This window comes from Pieris rapae, chromosome 10 (assembly GCF_905147795.1).
Source record: "Pieris rapae chromosome 10, ilPieRapa1.1, whole genome shotgun sequence".
Classification (NCBI taxonomy): Eukaryota; Metazoa; Arthropoda; class Insecta; order Lepidoptera; family Pieridae; genus Pieris; species Pieris rapae.
In genome coordinates this window covers 7,692,014-7,714,258 of record NC_059518.1, presented here as the reverse complement: position 1 = coordinate 7,714,258, position 22,245 = coordinate 7,692,014, and the positions used below count along the sequence as shown (strand labels likewise).

Genomic DNA, 22,245 nt, shown 5'->3' with positions numbered 1-22,245 from the left:
GAGTCAAGCTTCCTAATTTATTCTTGGAGTCGAGCCCTTACAATTTAATTGAAATGCACAAAATGAAAGTTCAGCTTGAGTTGACAGATTATGATTAAATAGTCTTTAAAAGCAGATTAATTATAAATACTAGTGAGTTCATGTACACAGTATATAATACAAGTATGAATTATTTAAGAAGGTAAAGGCGGTCAAAGTCTTTCCTAAGTAGCTCTAATGATAATAAATCAAATGACTTCTTTAAAAATGTGACTTCTCTAGTGTGTTTATAATATATATATACTTTTTTTTAGCTTAAAAAAATAAAATACGTTTATTTTGGAACATAAAATCATCAAGGTATCTCTTATTCCACGTCATTAAATTTGAACCTATAGGCATCCCTACTCATCGGCAAAGAAGACAGAGGGTGTAGGCCAAGAGAAAAAGCCGGCGTAAAAAACTCTCGGTACTCTTTTAAAAAAGGAACTCATCAAACAACACATATTTTAAAACCAATATAGGAAATTAATTAGAAGTAGGCCTTTTATCAACTAGATAATCACTAAAGTATGTTTTTTTACGCAGCTTTTCTTTATTACATTTTTTTAATTTATTAAAATGCAGAGATAAAAGAGCCTCTGGGATTTTATTAAAGAAGAGTATCCCTTTTCCCAAAAATGAAATACTAACTTTAGATAGTCTAGTACGGGGAAATTGCAGCCTGCGTTTGTTCCGAGTCTTAACATTGTGTGTATGTTCTATTCTAGTATACTTATCACTATTTGTGTATAGATATATCATTCATAAATATATTGCGAGGGAAACGTTAAGATCAAATCATAACCGTCATAGTTTGGTCTCTTCTTAAATGAGAGTTCTACCTACAGTCTCTTCGATCCTGGTACTTGTCGCGGGTAGCTGGTTATAAGTGAAGTAGAGTAAAAGAATAAAGTATATCTATGCTAACGAGATCTTAAATAAAAACTGTATAGCAGTGGAACAATACATGTTTTAATAGGTTTTGTTGTTATACTGACCTATTTCTAAGTACTTTTGATGCGTAGAATCGTATTCCTCCCAATTAATCCCCCGGAACTTGTTTCTCTCTCGGGAGGCCGGTAACAATGCCTCTTGCCGAGTGTTGTCGTTCGGGTTCCTATTATTTAATGGAATATTGAATAAATTTATCGATTTTAATATGCTTTGGACTGTAGTCCTGAATCAGCAAATGGTTATGGTATATAATCTAATAAGTCTTTGCATTTATATGCCGTTAATAAGGATCTACAATTGATGGCAACACTAGTTGTTTAGTCAACGGCTCATTTAAAAAAAAAACATTTAACGTTTTTTTTATTACAGTACTTAAAGGTATATTAATTATAGTAAATGACTTTTTATAAACAAACTTACCCATTTTTCACGAAGCTGGCGATAAACAACATCATAGACTCAGATAATGCTACTTCAGACTTGGTATAATTTTGCGGAAAATGCCCAAATCCCTGAACTATGGGAGCACCGAAGATATAAGGCAACTCTTCGCCATGAACTGCGCCCATTCTCTAAAAATAATAATATAACGTTATAAGTTTAGAATGGATTATATGTAAAATCTATAAGAAAACAAACATTATATTGAAAACATAGTATACAAATATTGCAAAATGTTTGTTTACGTAATTTAAATCTACAACTGTGGCGATATCCTATTAAGAGCTACAATTATTTAATCTGCTTTTAATAATAAATAATATACTTTACTACTATTATCCTTTACTACTTTTTAATATAAAATTCAAAGCACCATTTGAATGCGTTTACTTAGCAACGTATTTCTTTAGAGTAATTATAGGTATCAGTCTTGTCTAAATTTCAATAGGCGATTCAAAATAATTAAATATTTAGCTTGCACGAGCTTGTAATTGTTTTCTTTTCTATAAAGGCTAAAAAAGTCCCTATTATATAGACAAAGCCACTGGCATTACGTCGCCACCAATATTTATTTATGATATTACTATTTAAGTGGTATTAACAATATTATGTATTTTACAATAACATTTAACCTTCAGTGACATGTTTTCAGTATAATACTCAGAGTAAATTATAGTATAAAACATTCCACAACCGCTTTGACGGCATGTTTACATACATTTCCCACTTTCTTAGCTTTGCCTTGAGGCAGAGACTCTAGCTTTAGATAATATTGTAATGGTTGAGTTTGGTTTATGAACACGAATGACTGAGAGATTCAGTAAATATAAAAAAAATGTGAAATGAGAGACATTTTAATAAATCGGTATAAGTTTAGATAAATTAACAAGAAAAACACTAAATTAATAAGACACTACTCGTGTGGTACAGAGTACGGTCAGTATTCCTAAATATATAAAAAAGAGTGTGTGTCCTTATGTACCCGCATTAGAAGGATAGGATGTCGAATTTAGGTGTTGGTGTGCGGGCGCATCTTAAAAATTCACTCTCATAATTTTTCTCCATCGCGCCAAAAGAAGTATAACTTCAAAAAAAAACGTATCATACTATTAAAGTTCAAATATAGATTCATCAAAATTTATCTCTTGTCTGCGCACAAATATACACAGTAAGTAAAACCGTTTTTACTCGTAAACTACACCTAGCGAAACCTCCTCACAACTGAAATGACGTGATAAATTGAAAATGTGCTACTTTATTATTACAAATACTAACATTGCCAATATAGTAATAATATTAATACAAATGTTGATAAGTACAAAACTTAAATAAATATATAAACTTTGGTCCCTGGGGCAGTGTACCGTTAATGTTGGATACTTTTCTTCGCTGCATTGCGCTACTCAATCGTTCAGCCAAGTAAGGAGCTCTGGGAAGACCGGTACTAAGAATTTTTTTTTCAGACAGCAATAGGCAAGTTTAATATATTCACGTAAGTAATGTTAGGGAATACGATAATTGTTTTAAGCTAAACATTTAAATATTACAATTATTCAATTTATGAGCGTGGTTTGTGGTGAATTAAATGTAATAAAATTCCTAACATAGATTGAAAATTACTAATGTAGTTGTTGGTAATATTAATAAAATATTAGTCATTAGATTTAATCTGAAAACAAAGTTTGTGTCATTTTATACGTATTTGTAGACTGTTAAATTGTATGCTTTTGTCTTTTTTGTGTCAACGTGATTTGTCAGAAATGTATGTAATGTAATGACGTGTAATACTTATGTACACTACCTTGAAAGTTTAGCCTTAGTTACAATCAGTATTAATAATGTTACCAACAATTTTCTGTAAAGTAGGTATGTTTAAGCAAATAAATAACTTTTGTTTGATGTAACAGCACTTCGTGTAAATTGGAACAAGCATCAATGGTTCTATCCAAGAGCTTTTATAAATTAGCTCTATAAACTTACAACAGTACCAGCCATTTGTACTTTGGACCTTTGATTATACAAAAAATCAATTATGGTTAATTATGGTTTTAATTAGACACGTTTCACCTTTTAGAAACTCAAAGTTATAAAGGTGACATTGCAGTAACTTCTCACTAGCGTTTTCACTTCATATTATTATAAACTGAAAAGATATTTGTATAAATTTTATTTGTTCATGGTGAGCAAAAGCGAGGTGTTTTAAAACTTGATTAAAAGGCTTTCCAAGTGACATTACTTTGGTAATTAGAAATTGAGCCTTTTATTAATAATCTGATCTTTTTTAAAAATATATGTACTTTGAAATAAGATTACATTGTAAAGCCTCAAGTAGCTATTGAGTGTTTTTCCTATTAACTATCATAACATGTATTATTTCGTAGGTTTTTAGTTAGTTGGCAAAATGAGAATAACATACATTATACATATTTTTAGTTTTATTTGGAAAATAAATGTTAAAATAAACGATATGATTCTAAAATTTAAAATAATAAAACAGACTTGTATAAAAAGGGATATCCCTTTTTAAAAAATACATTGAACCAAAGGCTAAAATAAATATGATTAAATGAATTATGAATGCCAATGAATTTTCAATAATTTACATACAGTAAAATAATCATAAAATGTGGTTTACATTTTAATTCTATTAGACACGAAAACACGTGTTTACTATTTCGTTTAATTTCGAAATGAGACAATCAAAATGCAAAGCAAAGCCAGACATTAAAATTAATCCGAACGCCGTTAACGCTTTTAAATTAGTTTCAACAACCACTGTACAACGAAATGCAAGTTTTGTCTAACTTTACAACCAATTACGCAATTTTGTATGTTCAAAGCATTGGGTATATGATTTAATCAGTTTATAAATGTTTTTGTAAACATATTATTTCACTCCATGACATGTGGAACAGGGTGTCATAAGACCCTCACAATATCTGTTAAAATAAAATGGCGATTAAACAAAATGACGAAGAGCTTCTTGCATCTTTTGTTCTTGTATATTAAAAAAATATTAATCATAAGATGAATAAATATTTGGCTTGATATGGATAAATTAATGATTCGAAGAACAATCGAAGAACATCGTAATTTGGTTTGATATATATGAATTGGATTATTTAGCAGCTAGTAAGAATACGAGGGAAGTAAAAACAATAGACTCTTAAGTTAGTAAAGAGACTTTCATGGACGGCTTAACCTTGCAATATAATATTAAAAAAACATTTTTCTTTTCTTCAACATTGCAGCGTATGTGTGTGTTTATAACGTAGTTCTATTCATAAATTCATTGATATAAGAGGAACCTGTTGTAAAAAGAAACAAAAAGTACACTTAAAAAATCATATTAAGAGTTTTGTTAAATCTACTTTTACTTGAAGTTACATGTTAAAAAACAATAAACAGTAGTAAAAAAAATAGTAATAAAAAAACAAAATAAGTTTATTTATTAATATTTATTAAATTAGTACAGAATTTAAGAATGAATTACTGTAATATCAAAACGTAATGAACTGTAAAAGCGAATTGCAAAATAAGAGTTTAATATCAGTTGTTTCAGAGCTGGTTGAATTTTCATTAGCCTCTTAAGAATTAATTTATTTTTACAGCCTGTAAGCTCATTAAATATTTTTTCTTCCACTTAGCCTGAAATTGAGCGATACACAATATTTTTTGTGATGACAGAGAAATTATTTTGGATTATTTTCTTAATACACAAAGAGATATTCTTTTTCCTGTACTTGATTGTGTTTAGTAGATTTTTTCTTACTATTAAAATTGGAAAGATCAGTGTTGGCCTAGTGGTTTTAGCGTGCGACTCTCATACCTGAGTTCGTAGATTCGATCCCCGGCTGTGCACCAATGGAGTTACCTTCTTAGACCCAAAAAGTCGACGACGTGTGTCAGGCACTGGAAGCCGGTCATCTACTTGCATATTAGATTTAAAAAATGATCATGAAACAGATTCAGAAATCTGAGGCCAAGACCTAAAGAGGTTGTAGCGCCACTGATTTATTTTATTAAAATTGGATTACTTAATCCTCACCTGGGGATAGTAACCTTCCTTCGTCTGATAGTCAAAAACGTAGAAGTATGTTTTCGTAGGTCTGCGTGGGCCGTCTTCATCGCTTGGTGAAGGCTTGGGTCCTCCGCTGAGCAGGTCTCCGCTCTGCACAAGTGGTGCCACGTACTGTGCATCAGATAACGCTGATACAGTGGCATCGCGAGTGTTTATTGGATTCTGTAAATATGACGCGAATTTTGTCCATTTATCACAACTTAATAAATTATCTACTTTCAACCAGCATAGTAAAGAGTAAGTAAGAGAGTTGGTTCTTTAATTGCGATATTATATCTGTACCAGATTTCTTATTTAGCACAGTAGGCATTTCCATTGAATCATTTTATTCAAGTTCAATCAATATTTGAATAGTAATAGAGAAATACTATGGTGTACCAAACGCGCTCAACTTGCGTGGAGAGCTATACCCATTACGATGTTTCTTGTTATTAAATAATAAAAAATCACAACTATTTAGCTTTGCACATCCTCAATAAACATAAGAATCACGTAGTTAACTATAAAACATAACTAAAACATCTATTGTTTACAAAATAGAGAGATTCTGTAAGCACTTTGATATTCTCAAAGAATGTTTATTCAAGAAAAAGCGTGTTTATTTTTTTTGCCTTAACTGAATGTGAATGAAAATTAGATGCCATTTCAGCTGGTCGTTGGGAAGTGGCCGTAATATTTTGGAGCTAATACTGAAATAGTAAGGTAATTTATGATGGTTTGTTGCTTTAACAGCTAATTGGTATAGAAACAAATACATTTCCAAACATTATGACTGCTCTGAATTCACTCAAATTACACTAAAAAGAGAAAAGCTATTTGTAATTTTATTTCACAGTGAGTAAATTTAAAATGTCATGAAAAAATATAAAAGACGTTTTAATCAGCAAGTGATACAAAATAGAAATGTCAAAGAATATGTTGTAAAAATAACATACATAGCATACTTTGAAATGCGAAAAAATCTATCTATCAATATCGTTTCGCACATATCTATAAAATATTAGATATTATGATTATTATTAGATATGATTATTTCTGTGAAAATAAATAAATATCAAGAAATAAATCTTCTTAACTTTTCATTAAAAGAAATACATAATTCTTGTATTTTACTGTCAAATAAAACTGTCAAAAAATATTTTTTTTTATATTTATTTATTAACACTGCGTTACATTACAATATAAAAATTGAACATAGTTATATGAAAAAGAGAGTAACTGGCGGCCTTATCGCATTCAAGCGATCTCTTCCAGGCAACCACTGTGAGTGAAGGAAAAAAATATATATTTCATAAAATTATGTCTTTATACATTTTTGAAGTAAATTAAATCCGTGCTACCAATTCGTAAGATAAAATTAACAACCTTCTCGTACCTTACGGCAAATCTCAATAGAATTTGATAATTTTAACTATTTTACAAGTGGCTACGCTATATCTAACAACTAATTCTATTTTTTTATAGCCCCCTGGGCAAACGGGCAGGAGGCTAACCTGATGTTAAGTGATACCGCCGCCCATGGACACTCTCAATGCCAGAGGACTCGCGAGTGCATTGCCGGCTTTTTAAGAATTGGTACTTTAAATTAGCCCATTACTAATTCACTTCCATGGAAAAAGGTGTTACTACAACATATATGTACTAAAATAAAGAAATCTTGTAAACATTCAGATACTATCACAGATTATATTTGATCGAGGAAAATCCCGTTTATTTTTTACGGTGAATGTGAGGGAAAATTGGACTGGGCTTCAGCAGGTATTAAGGCTCGGATATTAATGGTGGCCGTATGAGCGGCGATAGATGGGAATGAATGTGTCATCTGTGCTACGTAAATTGTTTTTGTTTTTCTGCCCTCGCAAGCTATGTAAGGCGATGGTCGTCGTATTGTTATGAAAAATAGAATTAAGGAATATTCTCCACTAATTAAACTAAGAAAAAACAAAAGAAGACACATTTTGTTTGACTGTAATTGATGCAATCGCAGAAACCATTTTTCTGTAAAACCAATCACAATTAAAGGGAAGATTCGGAAGAACATTCGTTTACGTTTCCGACCTTATGTTATATACATTCTTATTTTACACCAATTTGCCAACTAAAATTAATACCATAACGGCTTTAGTTCATGCTGTAACATGAGAAAGTTCGAGAAGTCTTCTTCATGTCAAAACAGGATATCTACTTGAATATGATACGAGATGTATCGTACGTGGAGAATAGTATGTTTACTAAATTTTAAAATTATTTTACTTGGGTTACTACTTTACGTTTGGATATACGTAAGGATATATAATAATGATTTATTATAAGCGAGTTTTTTAAATCAATTTGATTTAAAATCCGAACAATCGCCATTTCATTAAATTCTAAATACAACGCTGCTAGCTATCCAAACTAAAGCTGAAATATTTGAAAGTTCAACACGATGGAGCTTTTAAGTATATTTGTTAAGTTCAACATGAAATAAGTTTGACCTATATTTCACGCAAAATTAAGCTTCAGTTACGAAGAAATAGCGAAGTTTTTACCGCATTTCTACGCGGAAATTATTAATTTCTTGTAATAATATTACGACTAACAGCTCGCGATCACTGACTAATTACTCTTAATTAACCGAAAGTCTCAATTTTCTTGTAAACAACTGTAAACTCTCTTAATGAGGTAATTAAAATATTACAGAGGGAAATACAGAAATGCTTCAAAATTTATCAAGACAAGACTATGGGACGGGATTACATTCATTCATCTCTTATAATTCGTCTCTGGGCTGTTCATAACAGCTTCATAGATATTGATGGCCTTTCACGGCTGTGAATTTTAATTCAGACTGTAATTAAGGTTTGCTTAAATCTGTCATTTTATATTGAACAGAATTTTAAACATTTTCGCTTGCTGAAGTTTCAGATATTGGTGGTGTTATTAAATAACGCTGACATTCTCTGTTTCAATAAGTTTTGTTAAGTTATGGTGTAACAGATGTAAATAATATTTTTCTTCAGACTGACAAATCTCAAACCCATAATGACATATGCCTAAGTATACGCTGCTATAACACGATTCCTAGTGAAATATTGGAACTGCCTATCAACAGATTCAAAACACATATTAAAAAACCTTAATGTGTAAAGGTTACTACACAGTTAATGACTACCTAGAAGATAAAAACGCTTGGCAATAGTTCTAATTATATTGTTATAATTTGTTATGTTATCTTGAAAGTATTGTGAATATGTATGTAATGGTGAATGTGGTAAATCACAGAACAGACTTTTATTTTATTAACGGTATGGTTTACTTATGTAACTTAAATGACGTTTTGGTTTATGACATTCTCCTTTGAATTATTGTTATGTAGAGGGAGAGTAAAACTTGCTGAGTTTCTTGCCCATTCTTCTCAGAACAAGGCCTCCTGGTAGTTTAGCGAACGGATGGCGTAGTTTTGCTCTTTCGCGAATTTTGTAAACGTTTTTGACATTCATAAGCATGCCCTAACACGCATATCAACTGAATAAATGAATTTTGATTTGATTTGACATTAGGGACCAAAATTCAAATTTCTAATATGTTGGCAGTTTTGGCTCCTTGGTGATGGAAAAGTCACGATATTTTTACGCATAATAAATATAACACCAACAAGATTAAAATAAATCGTGACAATGCCTTCTTTTGAATTTTAAATTACCTGCAAAAATCTCATATTGTTCGTTTGAATATGTATGTTTCTATAAAATCAGTTGTATTATAGTAAACAAGCCGCAAATGGGTATTGTATGTTTATCACCCTCGCGTCAGTTTAAAGGTAAATAGACATGAAAATCTCTTTTCGGGCCTGGTTTATAAATAAGATCGGACAGAGTACTTTAACAAATAAAATAACGTAGCCTTTGTGCATCCGTTGATTGATTTTAAGTAGACACAGGTAATTGATTCTTGTGTATATTTGAGGTCTACGAGAGTTCTACCAATCAGTACCAAATCGATTGCAAAGTGATTACGTATTCCTAATGCACTATACACTTTGCGTCTACAAATAAACAAACCTCTACCGTTCGTTCCCAGTCTGTGTACTCGTTCACTATTGTATAGAAGATTTCGCTCAAATGATATGTGTAGGAGTTTCTCACGTATGTCCTGTAAAGAGGAATTGAGTTTATTGATCGTCCTATTATACTATTTATCTTAATTTCAGATTCAAGAGAGTACCCAACATTAAAAATAACAAAACTTCAATTTGGCAGACTTGTTAGTCCATCCAACTTTTACTGATTATAAGAAGTAGAAAATGCAAAGGGATTATTTTACTGATTAACTAGATTTATAGTGCATACGAAAGTATGTAAACTGCACTTTTGATTTTAATAAAATTATAGAGTGATATCTTGGACGGGATCCAAGCGGGAAAATCTTATATTATCCGAACTGTCTCGTGAATCGAAAATAGGTAACTAGGAGAATACTGTGGGAAAACCGTAATAAAATTAAATATTTACCTCAGCATTCGATCCCTTTTTTCCGGTTCAATACCGTTCTGAATATCATTCGTTGAAAACTTCCATAACGCCTCACAAGTGACCACTCCAAACATCAAATCATATTTGTTTTGAAAGAGCCTTCTTCCACTATCACTTCTCTTACTATGCACGTTAGGAAACATGTTATTGAGCGGGCCAAAACTAGGGAAATCGCCTGAACCATGCACAGTTAGAAAATCTTTGGAAAAATCTGTCTTTATAACAACGCCATCTACCGATGGTCCAAACGCCGTGAGGAAATTTGGTGCTGATATGTCTATTGATAAGAGATCTTCTATAGGCGCTTCTCGTAAACAATCTACGATGATTTCGTGATCTCTTGCAAGATCTTCTGGTATGGAACAATTCATGTATTTAGCTAGTTTTAGGGAATAGTAGACTGGATCATCGACAATTGCCCAAGAACTTAATGCGGATCCAGAGAGAAGTATTGCACGGTGAAATAAACCTGTCGGTGAAAAAAAAAAGGCTTAATTCTCTATTTGTTGTTGCGAATTTTGATGTTTGTATGTTTTAGACTAGGGACTACTCAAATAATTCGGCGCTATAATATAATGATATCAATAGTTAAATAATTATAAACTATTAATTAAATACTCTTAAAATGAAATCTTAGAAAAAAACCGATAAATAAAAATATTTTACAAACATTTCATTAATACTTTCAGATTACTAGGTTAGAAGTTTATTTGTCTACCAAAAAATACAATTAGGTCGCAACGAGACTTTACATAGACAACAAAGATTCGAATAAAACGACAAACCTGGCATCACAGTTGGTGAAATCATCAGAAAGTTAATACAAGCTGCGCCTGACCCGTGACCCATTAGTGTAATGTTGGTCGGGTCACCGCCAAACAATGCGATGTTTTGTTGGACCCAGTGCAACGCTGCTATTTGGTCCATTAGCCCGTAGTTGGCGACCCGCGCCTTCAGGTGCGGAGCAGGGTTCGCATTTAGGAAACCTGTAATGTGTTCTTGCATTACAAAAGTAGTTTCATATTCTACTTTAGTGAAATTCTCAAAGAGATTTTATTTTCATTAACTAAACAAATATGAGTGTAATGCAACGCCTCGGCTACTCTTTGTCGCGTTAATTGACATTCTAACTACGTATTTATTGTCTCATGACACCGAACTCATATATCAAACATATATTAAGCAATAATATTTAAATTCCGTGTTAAACGCATTTCTCTCATATTCAACGAAAATCACTTAGGAGTCGCTAGCTATACGCTTCGATCGATCGATACCTAACGTAATACTTTCTGGGGTATTGGGAATCCTGCCAACTTAACTGATCCCGCAAATCGCGTATTATAACTATACTTCTATACTTAGACGTAGATAAATCTTACTGAAAGGACGTAAGTAATGGTAAATAGTTTGGACAATCTTGTGATAGTTAACGCGTTTGTAAGTTTTGTTTTTTTCCTATTCGTTTCTTGATCTGGATATTGTAAGCTATTTGGTGAAATTGTTTGTCACAACATCAATGATGTTTTTACGGTATTGTTAATTTTACTGACTTAATAGCATATAACTAGGTAAGTCTTCTGTATAAAGTTTCATAAAGTTCAAATTTTGTTTATGCTTTTCACATGGTATGGAGACGGCTGTGGGTGATTTGATATTGTATAGAATTATACCAGGCTGGCTCCATTATTAGGTAGTAGTTATTGTAATAAATAAAAATAAATAAAACATCGCTTGCTCTAATTTTGTTCGATAATGAAAATTTAATTAGGCAGCAGATAGTTCACTTCATTGATGTTTTATCTGGTAATAATGGACAATAATTTAATAAAAAAAGGTAATTTGATTAAATAAAACAGTTTTTAATCAAGCCAGCTATAAAAAAGGTATATATTCCTACGTAACATGGCTAATAAAGGAAACAAAATGCATTAATTATCGTTGAGAATGGATTTATTAATTTATCAATCAATTCCATATTTAACATGTCAGTGAGTTGATTGTTGAATAAAAATTTAAGCTTACAATTACCAACTTACCAAGAACTCCGAGTCTATAGTTAAGTGTAACAACAACAAGATCGGTATAACTGGCCAGAACTGCGCCATCATAGGGATTACTTGAGCTCCAAGAATAACTCTCTCCGTGTATATACACTAGAACTGGCAGTGCTAATTTTGTTTCGTCCACTAAAACAATAAACGTACGAATATAATGAATGTTTTATGCAATAACCATTTAGTGAAGTTGAAAGAAGCAAACATTATTTAGACCCAAAAATGTGTGTGTCAGATACAAAATTCTAAAAGTATACGGGTATGAAAAATACATAAAAGTGTGTCTACATGTTCACTTTAAATTTTAAAATATAGGTAATATTTACCGTTATTACCGTTATATAGAAATTACATAATGTTTTCTACCGTACATTTTAAAAGCTGATTTAAAAGACCCTTTCATAAACTAATTTACTTTATGTAGCTTTTAATATAGTATTGAAGATACACAAATTTTAACATACGATAAAGCACACAAAGATATAATACTTTACACTTAAAAGTAATTACGAGATTTTAAATTTGTTGAACTACATAATAAAAGCTATATTTTACGAGATTTTCATGTATGAAATACATGAACAAAGTTTAAAAATTATGTTTAAAACAGGTTAGGTCACTTTAATTAATAAATGTTAGATGATATGAAAAATACTGAAAAGTTTAATTAATCTGCACGTACGAGCTATTTGAAAAAAAAAAATTACTTTCAACATATTTGTATAACATTTTTTAAATTTTTCTTTAGTTAGTATAAAACGGAATTTTTTACTCAATTTTCGCTAATTTAAAAGGTTCATCAGATTTATAATATATGAAAAACTAATTAAATTGTGGTGACACTTCGAGTTTTGAATCTCTGAATAAGAATATTTTAAACTACCTAGTAGACTACTAGTGGATTTATAAAACCACGCAAAATAATATAATCAATATAATTTGAAAGTCAACGTATTGTAAAAAAAAATATTCCCCCAGACTGTACGCTTAGGGTAAGATTCAGAAGCGAGATTTAACGCTAAGTTTGATTCCAGTAGGTACATAAAAGTGAATTGGATTTGACATTAGGGGTCTTAGCTCACGCTAAGTCATGGTACTAAATCAAACAAACACAATTCCTACATATATAACTACTAGAAATCCTTCTCGTATGTGTATTATAATTTCAACATGAGATTGTGTTTATGTTGTGTGAGTTTCAGCGTGGGAGTACTTACTTTGTAATGGGGCAAATATATTTAAATAAAGACAATCTTCACTTTGGTTCTTAAGATACGGCATCAGTCTTTTAATATATTCTAGTCTCCCCTTTGGCATCTTCTCTAAGAGAATTCTTTCATCATCGAAGTCGGGCAACTTCTGTGGGCACGCCGCCCCTGGCCTGTCAGAGACACGGACCCCCTCCCAGGGAGACGGCGTTCTTGTTGGACTAAACCTGATAAACATTAATGGGTTGTTAATTATTAAGAAGGCTATATTAAGAAGGATTAATAGGAAGGAAACTTGGACCTTCTTCAATCGTTAAGCCTTCGATAAATATCTAAGTTTTAATCTAAGTTTTAAGTTTGTGTGATATGCTCGTTTTGTGATGATGTTTTAGTATGTAAGTAAGTTTTCTCTTGTCAAGAGAAAAAGTAGTACTTTATTTTAAAATATGGAATTTGATTGATTTTTTATGGCTTAATTAAAATCTTAAAAATGAAAACCTTAATATTAGACTTACCGATTTGAACCCACTGGTGGAGTAGCGTAGGGAACACCTAAGAAAACTTCAAGTGGACTCAAATATCTGTGTTCATCCATTGCAAGCACTATGCCCTGTAACTTTCCGTATTTAGTCTGAACTATTCTACTACTAATTTTAAACTTAACTTTCGTTTTAGGAATCGGGTTTGATGGATTTAAGTAATACCGTTTATAATCACCATAATTGCTATACGAATTTTCGTGCCCATAAAATTTATCTAGGAAGTCTTCACTATTGTAATATGGATTATCAAAATTGACTTTATACATTGTTTGATCGTAATCACTCGGTGCGTCGTTTTGTTCACCTTGATCGTTCATATTTGTTGTATTTGAATTAACCGATTGTATTAGAAATATGATAATGAGGTAATAGGTATTGAAGAGTTCTGTTCTTGTCTTAGTTTGTTTTTTATCACTACACATTTCACTAAATTTAGTCCGCGCCCTGTGAAACGGTCTTGGCGGGAACATATTTTGTCATATTTTCATTTTTTGTATTTGTTTTGCCACTAGAGTTGCTATTGATTCAGCTGTCGCCGTCATCTGAAACAAATGAATATTTTCAATGATTTTGTTCGGGAATGAATAAATTGTGAACAAAATTGTATGAAAAGCCATTATATTTTTGGTTCAAGTATTCGTTTCGTTAACTGAAAATAATGAGGTTTAAATTTTTGGTTTCTTCAAACATATTGTTCGTTGAAATAATAGTCGTTGAAAATACAATATTTCATGAATGGTACATTTTCAGATTCAATAATATTTAACTATATTTGTAAAAACTTCAATTTAATTACGTTAACCTCAAAGAAGTATCTGAAAATGTAAACAGTATAAAATTAAGTCAAATTTCGGTTAGTTATTTAACCTTGAATAATAATACAAAACAAATGTTAGTTTAAACCAAAAGGAAAGGTGTCTCATTACGCAAATCCTTCAGTACTGCTTAGTAGAGATCTTGGGTCAAATATTTTAGGATCTTCAACTGTGTAACGTGATCCCACTTCAGGTCTGAGAATCGTTAGTTAGGGTAAAATATGTACTTGTTATTTAATATAATAAATATAATTTTTATATATGTAACATAAATTGTAATAACTAAGGGTGTCTTCTTATTTTTCCACTATCAAATCTTTAAATTAATTACGTACTTAAAAGCCGATAATGTAGTTCCTCGCCAAGCATATGATAATGATCATTTTCCTATTTATTCAATAATCAAAGTCGTGTAATAAATATCTAACTCAACAAAAGCTTAGTGGCAAAGCGTCCCCAGTTCAAGTTAATACAAATATTTTAGGCAATACAAGAATAAGTTAGAGAATCACTCTTCCAGTGTTCTTTTTATGTCACTTTGCAGGAAAATCTAAATGGAATGAAGTCAATTTGTTGAAAATTTTCTTTGAAACAATTTCAACACTAAAATGTTGCCGTAAAATTCTTGTCATTGTTATTATGTCTTTATATTCTCTTACGTTCCAGTAAATATTTTACTTGATCTTAAATAAAATAAGTGCTTCGAACTATATAAACCCCAATTAAGGCACCGGACGAACATTAATATTTCTGATAATTTTTTTGTTTTAGGTTTAATTTGTAATAACATATTTTAATTGTGTTAGGTTTAGGATTATTTATCTTAATAAATCGATCACGTATAAAAGTTTAATGGTTATTTATTTAATATATGTTATTTCAATCAAATTTACACACCGTGTGTAGTTTGATCTAACTTAAAAGATAGCTTATGTATAACTACATATATATTTTCCGACCGACAGCGCCATTTGTTTATTTTTTTTATAGCTATGCATAAAAGACGTTGAACTACATATGTAGTCGAACTGGGTTTGGTCGGGGAAGGAGTACAAGAAATGTCACGGGACTTTATAATCACAAATTCGGGTATACAGGCACGGGTGGGTGCGGTCTTCAGTTCGATTAAACATTCGACCGTTCGACCGACCAGGCTTTACAAAATAGACTGACCAATTTATCATAACAAGTTTTAATAATATTGTGGTCGTAATTTCTAGTCATATTTAGATTCTCGTTTGCTGTTTCAATAATCTGTTCACTCGTCTGCATTCCGCCTTGAGACGTCATTATTAATATAATTAATCTGCATTCTGCCATACAGTTTGTACTCATTATTAAGGTGCTGCTCTATGCCTGTTTTACTTAAATGTATCACGCATAAGTTTCATAAAATGTATCATAGTATTAAGATAAAAGTTTTAATTCTTTTCTTGTCTTGGCTATGACTGAATAAGCTCGCCGAGTCATAAATGCGTTGATTTTTCTAAGTCTTACTTGTCTATTAGACAATAGCATCTAATTCTACGTAATAAATATAATATGCTTTTATATTATGCAGTATATATTATAGAATATTAATTTTAATACTCAGAATTTAATGGCCCATTAATTTCTCATTAACCCACTAATATAATAATTTTCATTTTAAACGGAAATGCAGTAATGTTGCTAAATGTATTTCGAAATTATATAAATAATGTTTTTTGAAGGGCAGTAAGTTTGAAAATAACTTATAACAATAATACTTAAGATTTTTATAACAAGAGTATTTTGTTAGTAATTTTCAAAGATCTGACATGAAAGATTTTTTATTTATGTGTATAAGAGTCGATCTCTGTACAAGACTGGACCAATAGAAAACTAATCTTAGAACGTAATATATTGCCCGAGCATTGGCACGTAGGAGGTAATTTAATATAAACCAGTAGATTTTATTTTTCCAATATAAATTTGCGAGACAAGTTTATGTCAATGTTACCACTATATATTTTTTTTAAATATCTTAAGGATATAAGGGCGTATTGGAAAGTGTTTTTATTTATAACCTACACGATTATCTAAGTGGCAGGGACTTTAAATTAAATATTATCTTTCTTATTTTATAAGAAAATCACCAATGTAACCTATATTGTTTATGCACAAAGAAAATACAATCTACCGAATTAAATACGATTATCTGCATTTTCCAAAATTTAGCTATAACAGCCACCTTAAAAAAAGCACGCGTTAGCAACACATACTTAAACTCTCTCATAGTTTTTTTTAATTACAAAATAAACATAATTAATTAATAAATTGTATAACTAGTAATTCTATGAAGAACAAAAACGATAAATAATAATGTCTCTTTTTATATGATAAGCGGGAAATCGACCCTAAGGAGAGGCTATAAAAGGCAGCTGCCGCATCCCAAGAAGACTTAAGGTACCGGGTGCGTTGCAGGCCTTTATTTTATATAATTAGAGAGGCCTCTTATACCCTTTAAACATATACACGATATTTTCCTTCACCGTTCGAGCAAATGTTAAATGCGCACATAGATAGAAAGTCCATTGGTGCACAGCAGGGGATCGAACCTACGAACTCAGGTATGAGAGTCGCACGCTGAAGCCACTAGGCCAACACTGCTCTCTAAACATAAATCAAAAATATATTTTTGAATTGTAAGTCACGCTAGTTTAAATTTATGCCACACCTATGAATTATCATAGAAAAAATACAGCTATAGCCAACCCATTTCCCATCTTTACATCATTTTACGCGTTAATATATTGGATACTGATTTAATACTTAACGTGTGTCAAAGTTTATTTTTTAAGCAATAAATTTCAAGTGACATCACAATCTTTGCAATTTCAGGACGTATTTGGAACTGACGTCACATCATCTATTATGTAAGCGTTATCACGATTTTCCCTTCATTTGTATGCATAATACAGCGTAATATCTTGACAGAATCTACATAGCTGAGTAATACCATAAATAATTCTAAGTATTTCAATTTATTGAAATGTACAACCATTATTTGACTGTTGAATACTTCTTTGGCAATTAGCAGTCAGATGATGACACGGTAAAGAAATATAACTCTTCCAGCAATTATGAATCGGGCTCAAATCTTTGATCTCACATCATAATCGTAGCCTCAGAAAAACTATCTTGAACTAAATTCCCTAATTTTACGTAGGCGTTTGAATTCCATGACAAAAATGCCTTGACGCGGAATCGGAAAATTTGTTTATGATACTATTTGCGGTGCCGATAGCATGTGGAAAACCATTTTCAATCTCTAATAAGTTAAAAGAAGACTGGCTTCTAAATTTCCATGTAACGAACCATACAATTTGTCTTTCAAATATAATTACTACAAATTCATATAAACATTGAAAGTCCCTCCCTCGCTAACCTTCCTCGGGCGATTCATATATATGTGAATAGAGATACGTTTTTCAATACGAGTGACATATGTGAATTATTAATATGGGCCGTCAATATTCTATACAGTACAGAGTTAGTCAATAATTTCGCTATGGACTAGCTATGTGTGTACTGACACAGATAATTACGAAAAAGATTTCATTTTATTACTTAAAGGTCACTAACCTGTTTGCAGGTATATTAGAAAATGTATTAAACATCGTTTTAATGAGCTCTAAAGAAATGTGGAAAAGCCAGATTATTACAAATTATTATACGAGCCGTAAGCTTACTGTCATTTATATATTATACTTTCCAGTGTATTATTATTAGATTAAGGTACGTAAGATAACAATTGAAAAGTCTCAAATCTATTTTCAATATCGCAAACTTTTGTTTGTAATTTCCACTGCAAATGACGGTCTGAGATACAAAAGAAATATGTAAATTCCAGAAGAAGTGTTTTGTTTGTCTCAATGCGAAAAACTTGAAAATAATTATTAAAGAAATGCATTGGTATCGCACTCAGTGATACTAACAATTACTGAGATTTATCATTTATAATATATTTAACATTTACATTAATACCCAAAGCCAACCTATAAAATAATAGTTTGGCTATGGGTATATATCGTATAAATTTAATAAAATAAATCTATTCTCATAAGAAAGCAAGGCTATAATTATTTTATTAAAACCGACAAAATTATATTGGTAGTAATAATAAAAAGGTAATAATAGTAGGTAAGGCATTCGAACTTATAATGTAAAGTATGCTTAGGAAATAGCACTCAAATATGAGTATATTTGCGTTAGTATTCGGAGCCCGTACTGGCCAAGTCCCGGATATTATACCGTCATTGTACAATTTGTGAAACGTGGTAGCGTATAATTTTGTCGAGTTTGCACACTGATATTAAGAATAGGTATTTAACTAATAACCATAAGTTCTAAGTGTTATTTTACTCAACTATTACTAGGCTCTCTAAACACGGAATAAAACGCACTTATTAATTAAACCTGTGACGTATAAGAATTACGAATTTATATAAATACAAATACATATATGATACAAAAGTAAGCATTTGGAGGTAATACATTTTAGCCACATTGCCCGTAACCCTGATAACTTAAATGCCAGAAAAAATAGAATGAAAGGGCGACGCAGTTTAATACGAGAAACCTCTCACAAAACCCAGGCACTAAAGTCTTTGACGACATGTACCAGGGAGCAGTTTGCTAAAGCAGATGAATTAAAATCTGTTTCAACAGAGTACGGAGCAATCAAGTGTTCTGGGGAGGTATAGGCAGTGTTTATACATTGAAACATTATACTTTTTGAATAGGAAACAAAAAGAAAAAAAAAGACTTTTCTATAATAATTAGTTCGAGCTAGGCTCATATGTAAAAAGTACAAAAAGTTGCGTACGCTAAAATAACTTCAAATATTCCAAAACTTTCTGAAATGCATTTATTCGTAGCACGTTGCTACGGGAAATTTACGTTACAAGTTAGTAAGTAAAAGTTAGTTTTAAACATGTTACCATGCACTTTGCGTGGATCATAAATCAAAATGTGCGGGTTTCTTTTTCTATCTCACATTAAACGAAGTATTTTTATAATCTATGCCTATATAAGTAAATGTAACTAAAAATGAGCTACAACCTCAAAATGTTGGAATTACCTTATAAATTATTTAATTTTGGTTTTGTTAATGACATGACACATTGTTGGTCGTTGATTTTTGGGAAAATACTGATTTTTTCCTCGCCTATTTCAAGGTCAAGTGTACAAAGGTGAAGGTGAAATCACACCTAGCAACTATTCACATTGCTCTTGTAACCCATATCTAACAGAACATTTGGTTTTCTTGGCCATAAAGTCAATCCAATATTTTTTATATTTTATTTCCTACGTGTGAATTAATAACTGCCGGTTACGTGTAGATTGTATAGAAGTAAAACGGATACATTCTATTGTTTCCAAAATATGTCTAAACGATGACATAATTAAAAGCACCGTAAAAAATCTTTGTAGTTAAATTGTTTTGAACTAGCTCCATAATTAAAGCAATCTTCTCAATACAGACCAATTTCCGAGCTACAAAGAAAACATAATTTTCAAATGAAATTAACTTAATTACAAGAACCCTTGGAAGGTCTCCAATGGTATTTGGTGTTGAGCCAGACGCTAAAACTGCTGATGCTAACTACTGTCATTAATTCTTCTATTTTACATTAATTAGGGTTACAGAAAACAGCTTTGCTTTATTTATCACATAATTTAACTTGTTTCTTCGATAATTATTTTGTCCTAGATTCATTAATATTTAGTTAATGTTTAAAACTAATGAAGTCTGTTAAGATATTTGCATTTATTGTTGTAATGATAATGAATATTAAAATTCAACATATTCAAGGTTTCATCACGATGGCTGAAATCCTGAGGACGAGATTCCCTGCGAGATACGACGATAATACTCATAGTGAACAAAAAATTATACTAGTAAAAGGCCGGTAACGCAACCACTAACATAACTGTCCAAGAGCTAACTACCTCTTATGGCTATATTTGCCTACCATATAACAGAACGTAATGTTAAATAATTTTTAATTAGAAAACGTACGTCCATTCCCTGGAAAAATCAACGGTTATCAAGCAAACTTATATCCTATAATGTGCAAAAAGTATAATAACTTTACATATAAAACTTTATTTATACGAAAAAACCATACAATTTCATATCAAAATCAATATTAAAACTTATATATAATTATATCTCGGTTTGGGTATAGACCATCACGTACATACCCACACTTTTATACACCATCACACAACACAACCAGTTAAATGTATTAAATACTTTTTGTTTGTTTGTCCCCTTTTGTAAACCATTTTGTAGTAAAATGTATCATGTATTCCATCTTTGGCTATATTTTCAGTGTAAATACACTTATACTACAAACAAATGTTTGTTATTATACATAATTTATGTTAGCTGTAGGATTACGAAATAAATAAATAAAGAGGCCTGCATTCCTCTTTAAAAATAAACGCATGATGCAAAATGTTATGTATTTAATACAATTAGAGTAAAAAATTCTTTTAAAGTCATTTTTGAATGACGACAATGTGGAAGATTTCTTTATACAAATTTACTAAAGACTGATTGATCTCCGTAACTCTACACTGTATCATTATTGTAAAGCTTCACTCACGAATATCTCAATATAAGGGAACACGTATCCCATACATCGTATTAACTGAGTAAACAATGGATCGTGTTTGCGATTAATTCCCTGACACACTCCTAAGACCCCATCTATGTAATGTGTCCGTTATATAATCGTTTTTATATTTACAAGACTGATATTCCGTAATTAGACATTTCTAATATGAAATTTAAAAAAATACAGGCTACACCAAACGTCACAATTGTATTAATTAATCATAAAAATCGAAACCATTATAACTTAAAACCCTTAAAGTATTAAAATAACATAATAAGTCATCCTTTTGTAGTTTAGACTAATTGTACCCAGTAGGTGTTTTAGAAGATCTACAGCAGTAGGGTCTGATATTAAACCCAGCAAGTGCTGGGAAACGGCACAGGAAGCGTTGGAAGTTTGTCGTAGTTTCTAAGGACGTTTATATTTAGATATTTTATAATAATATAATTTATTCTTCTATTACCAATAGAGACTCAACTCAATCTATCATCAATATCGAAGAAATTGTTTGTATGAACAGTGTAATAGTTGGGGAGTTATGTACAACCATAGCTCTCTGTGTTTGTAACCAAACTCTTCAAAATTGTATGTTTTTGATCTGGGAATAGCCCGTTTTTTGGTCAGATTTTATGACTAAGTTACATATTTCTATGGAGTCGGCTGCACGCATGAAAAAACATGACGTATGCGGTGTTACGCTCTGAGGCGTTCTATTTTATGCTTGTAGTGCAAGCGAGAGCGCGGAACGAGCGACAAAGAGGCACAATCTGCCTCCGAGATAGGCGGCATTCGACATCTGTCTCGCTCCTACTTGGCGGCCAAGCACCTAAACTCGGTACATGTAACTTGATGATGATGATTTAAAATTTTCTTTCGAAAAATGCAACCATTCCATCAGTATTTTCGTATGATGTTGTCACGTTTAGCTATCGTCAGTGAACAGACAACCGATTTTTTTCTGC

At 31.3% G+C, this 22,245-nt stretch overlaps 1 protein-coding gene across 2 annotated transcripts in view; it reads right to left on the bottom strand.

The window, feature by feature from the left end:
• The window catches only part of LOC111000972 (neuroligin-4, Y-linked), a 45,230-nt gene that overhangs the window by 1,487 nt on the left and 21,498 nt on the right, over positions 1-22,245 (bottom strand). The window contains exons 2-10 of one of the 2 annotated variants that reach the window (XM_022270601.2): positions 13,792-14,360; positions 13,286-13,503; positions 12,051-12,200; positions 10,797-10,997; positions 9,991-10,480; positions 9,541-9,631; positions 5,465-5,659; positions 1,396-1,547; positions 1,020-1,138 (exon numbers count right to left, since the gene is read on the bottom strand). In XM_022270601.2, coding sequence (XP_022126293.2) covers positions 1,020-1,138; positions 1,396-1,547; positions 5,465-5,659; positions 9,541-9,631; positions 9,991-10,480; positions 10,797-10,997; positions 12,051-12,200; positions 13,286-13,503; positions 13,792-14,288 — 2,113 coding nt within the window. In that variant the 5' untranslated portion in view covers positions 14,289-14,360. The remainder of the gene's footprint in view (positions 1-1,019; positions 1,139-1,395; positions 1,548-5,464; positions 5,660-9,540; positions 9,632-9,990; positions 10,481-10,796; positions 10,998-12,050; positions 12,201-13,285; positions 13,504-13,791; positions 14,361-22,245) is intronic. The other variant, XM_022270602.2, reaches the window with a different exon arrangement.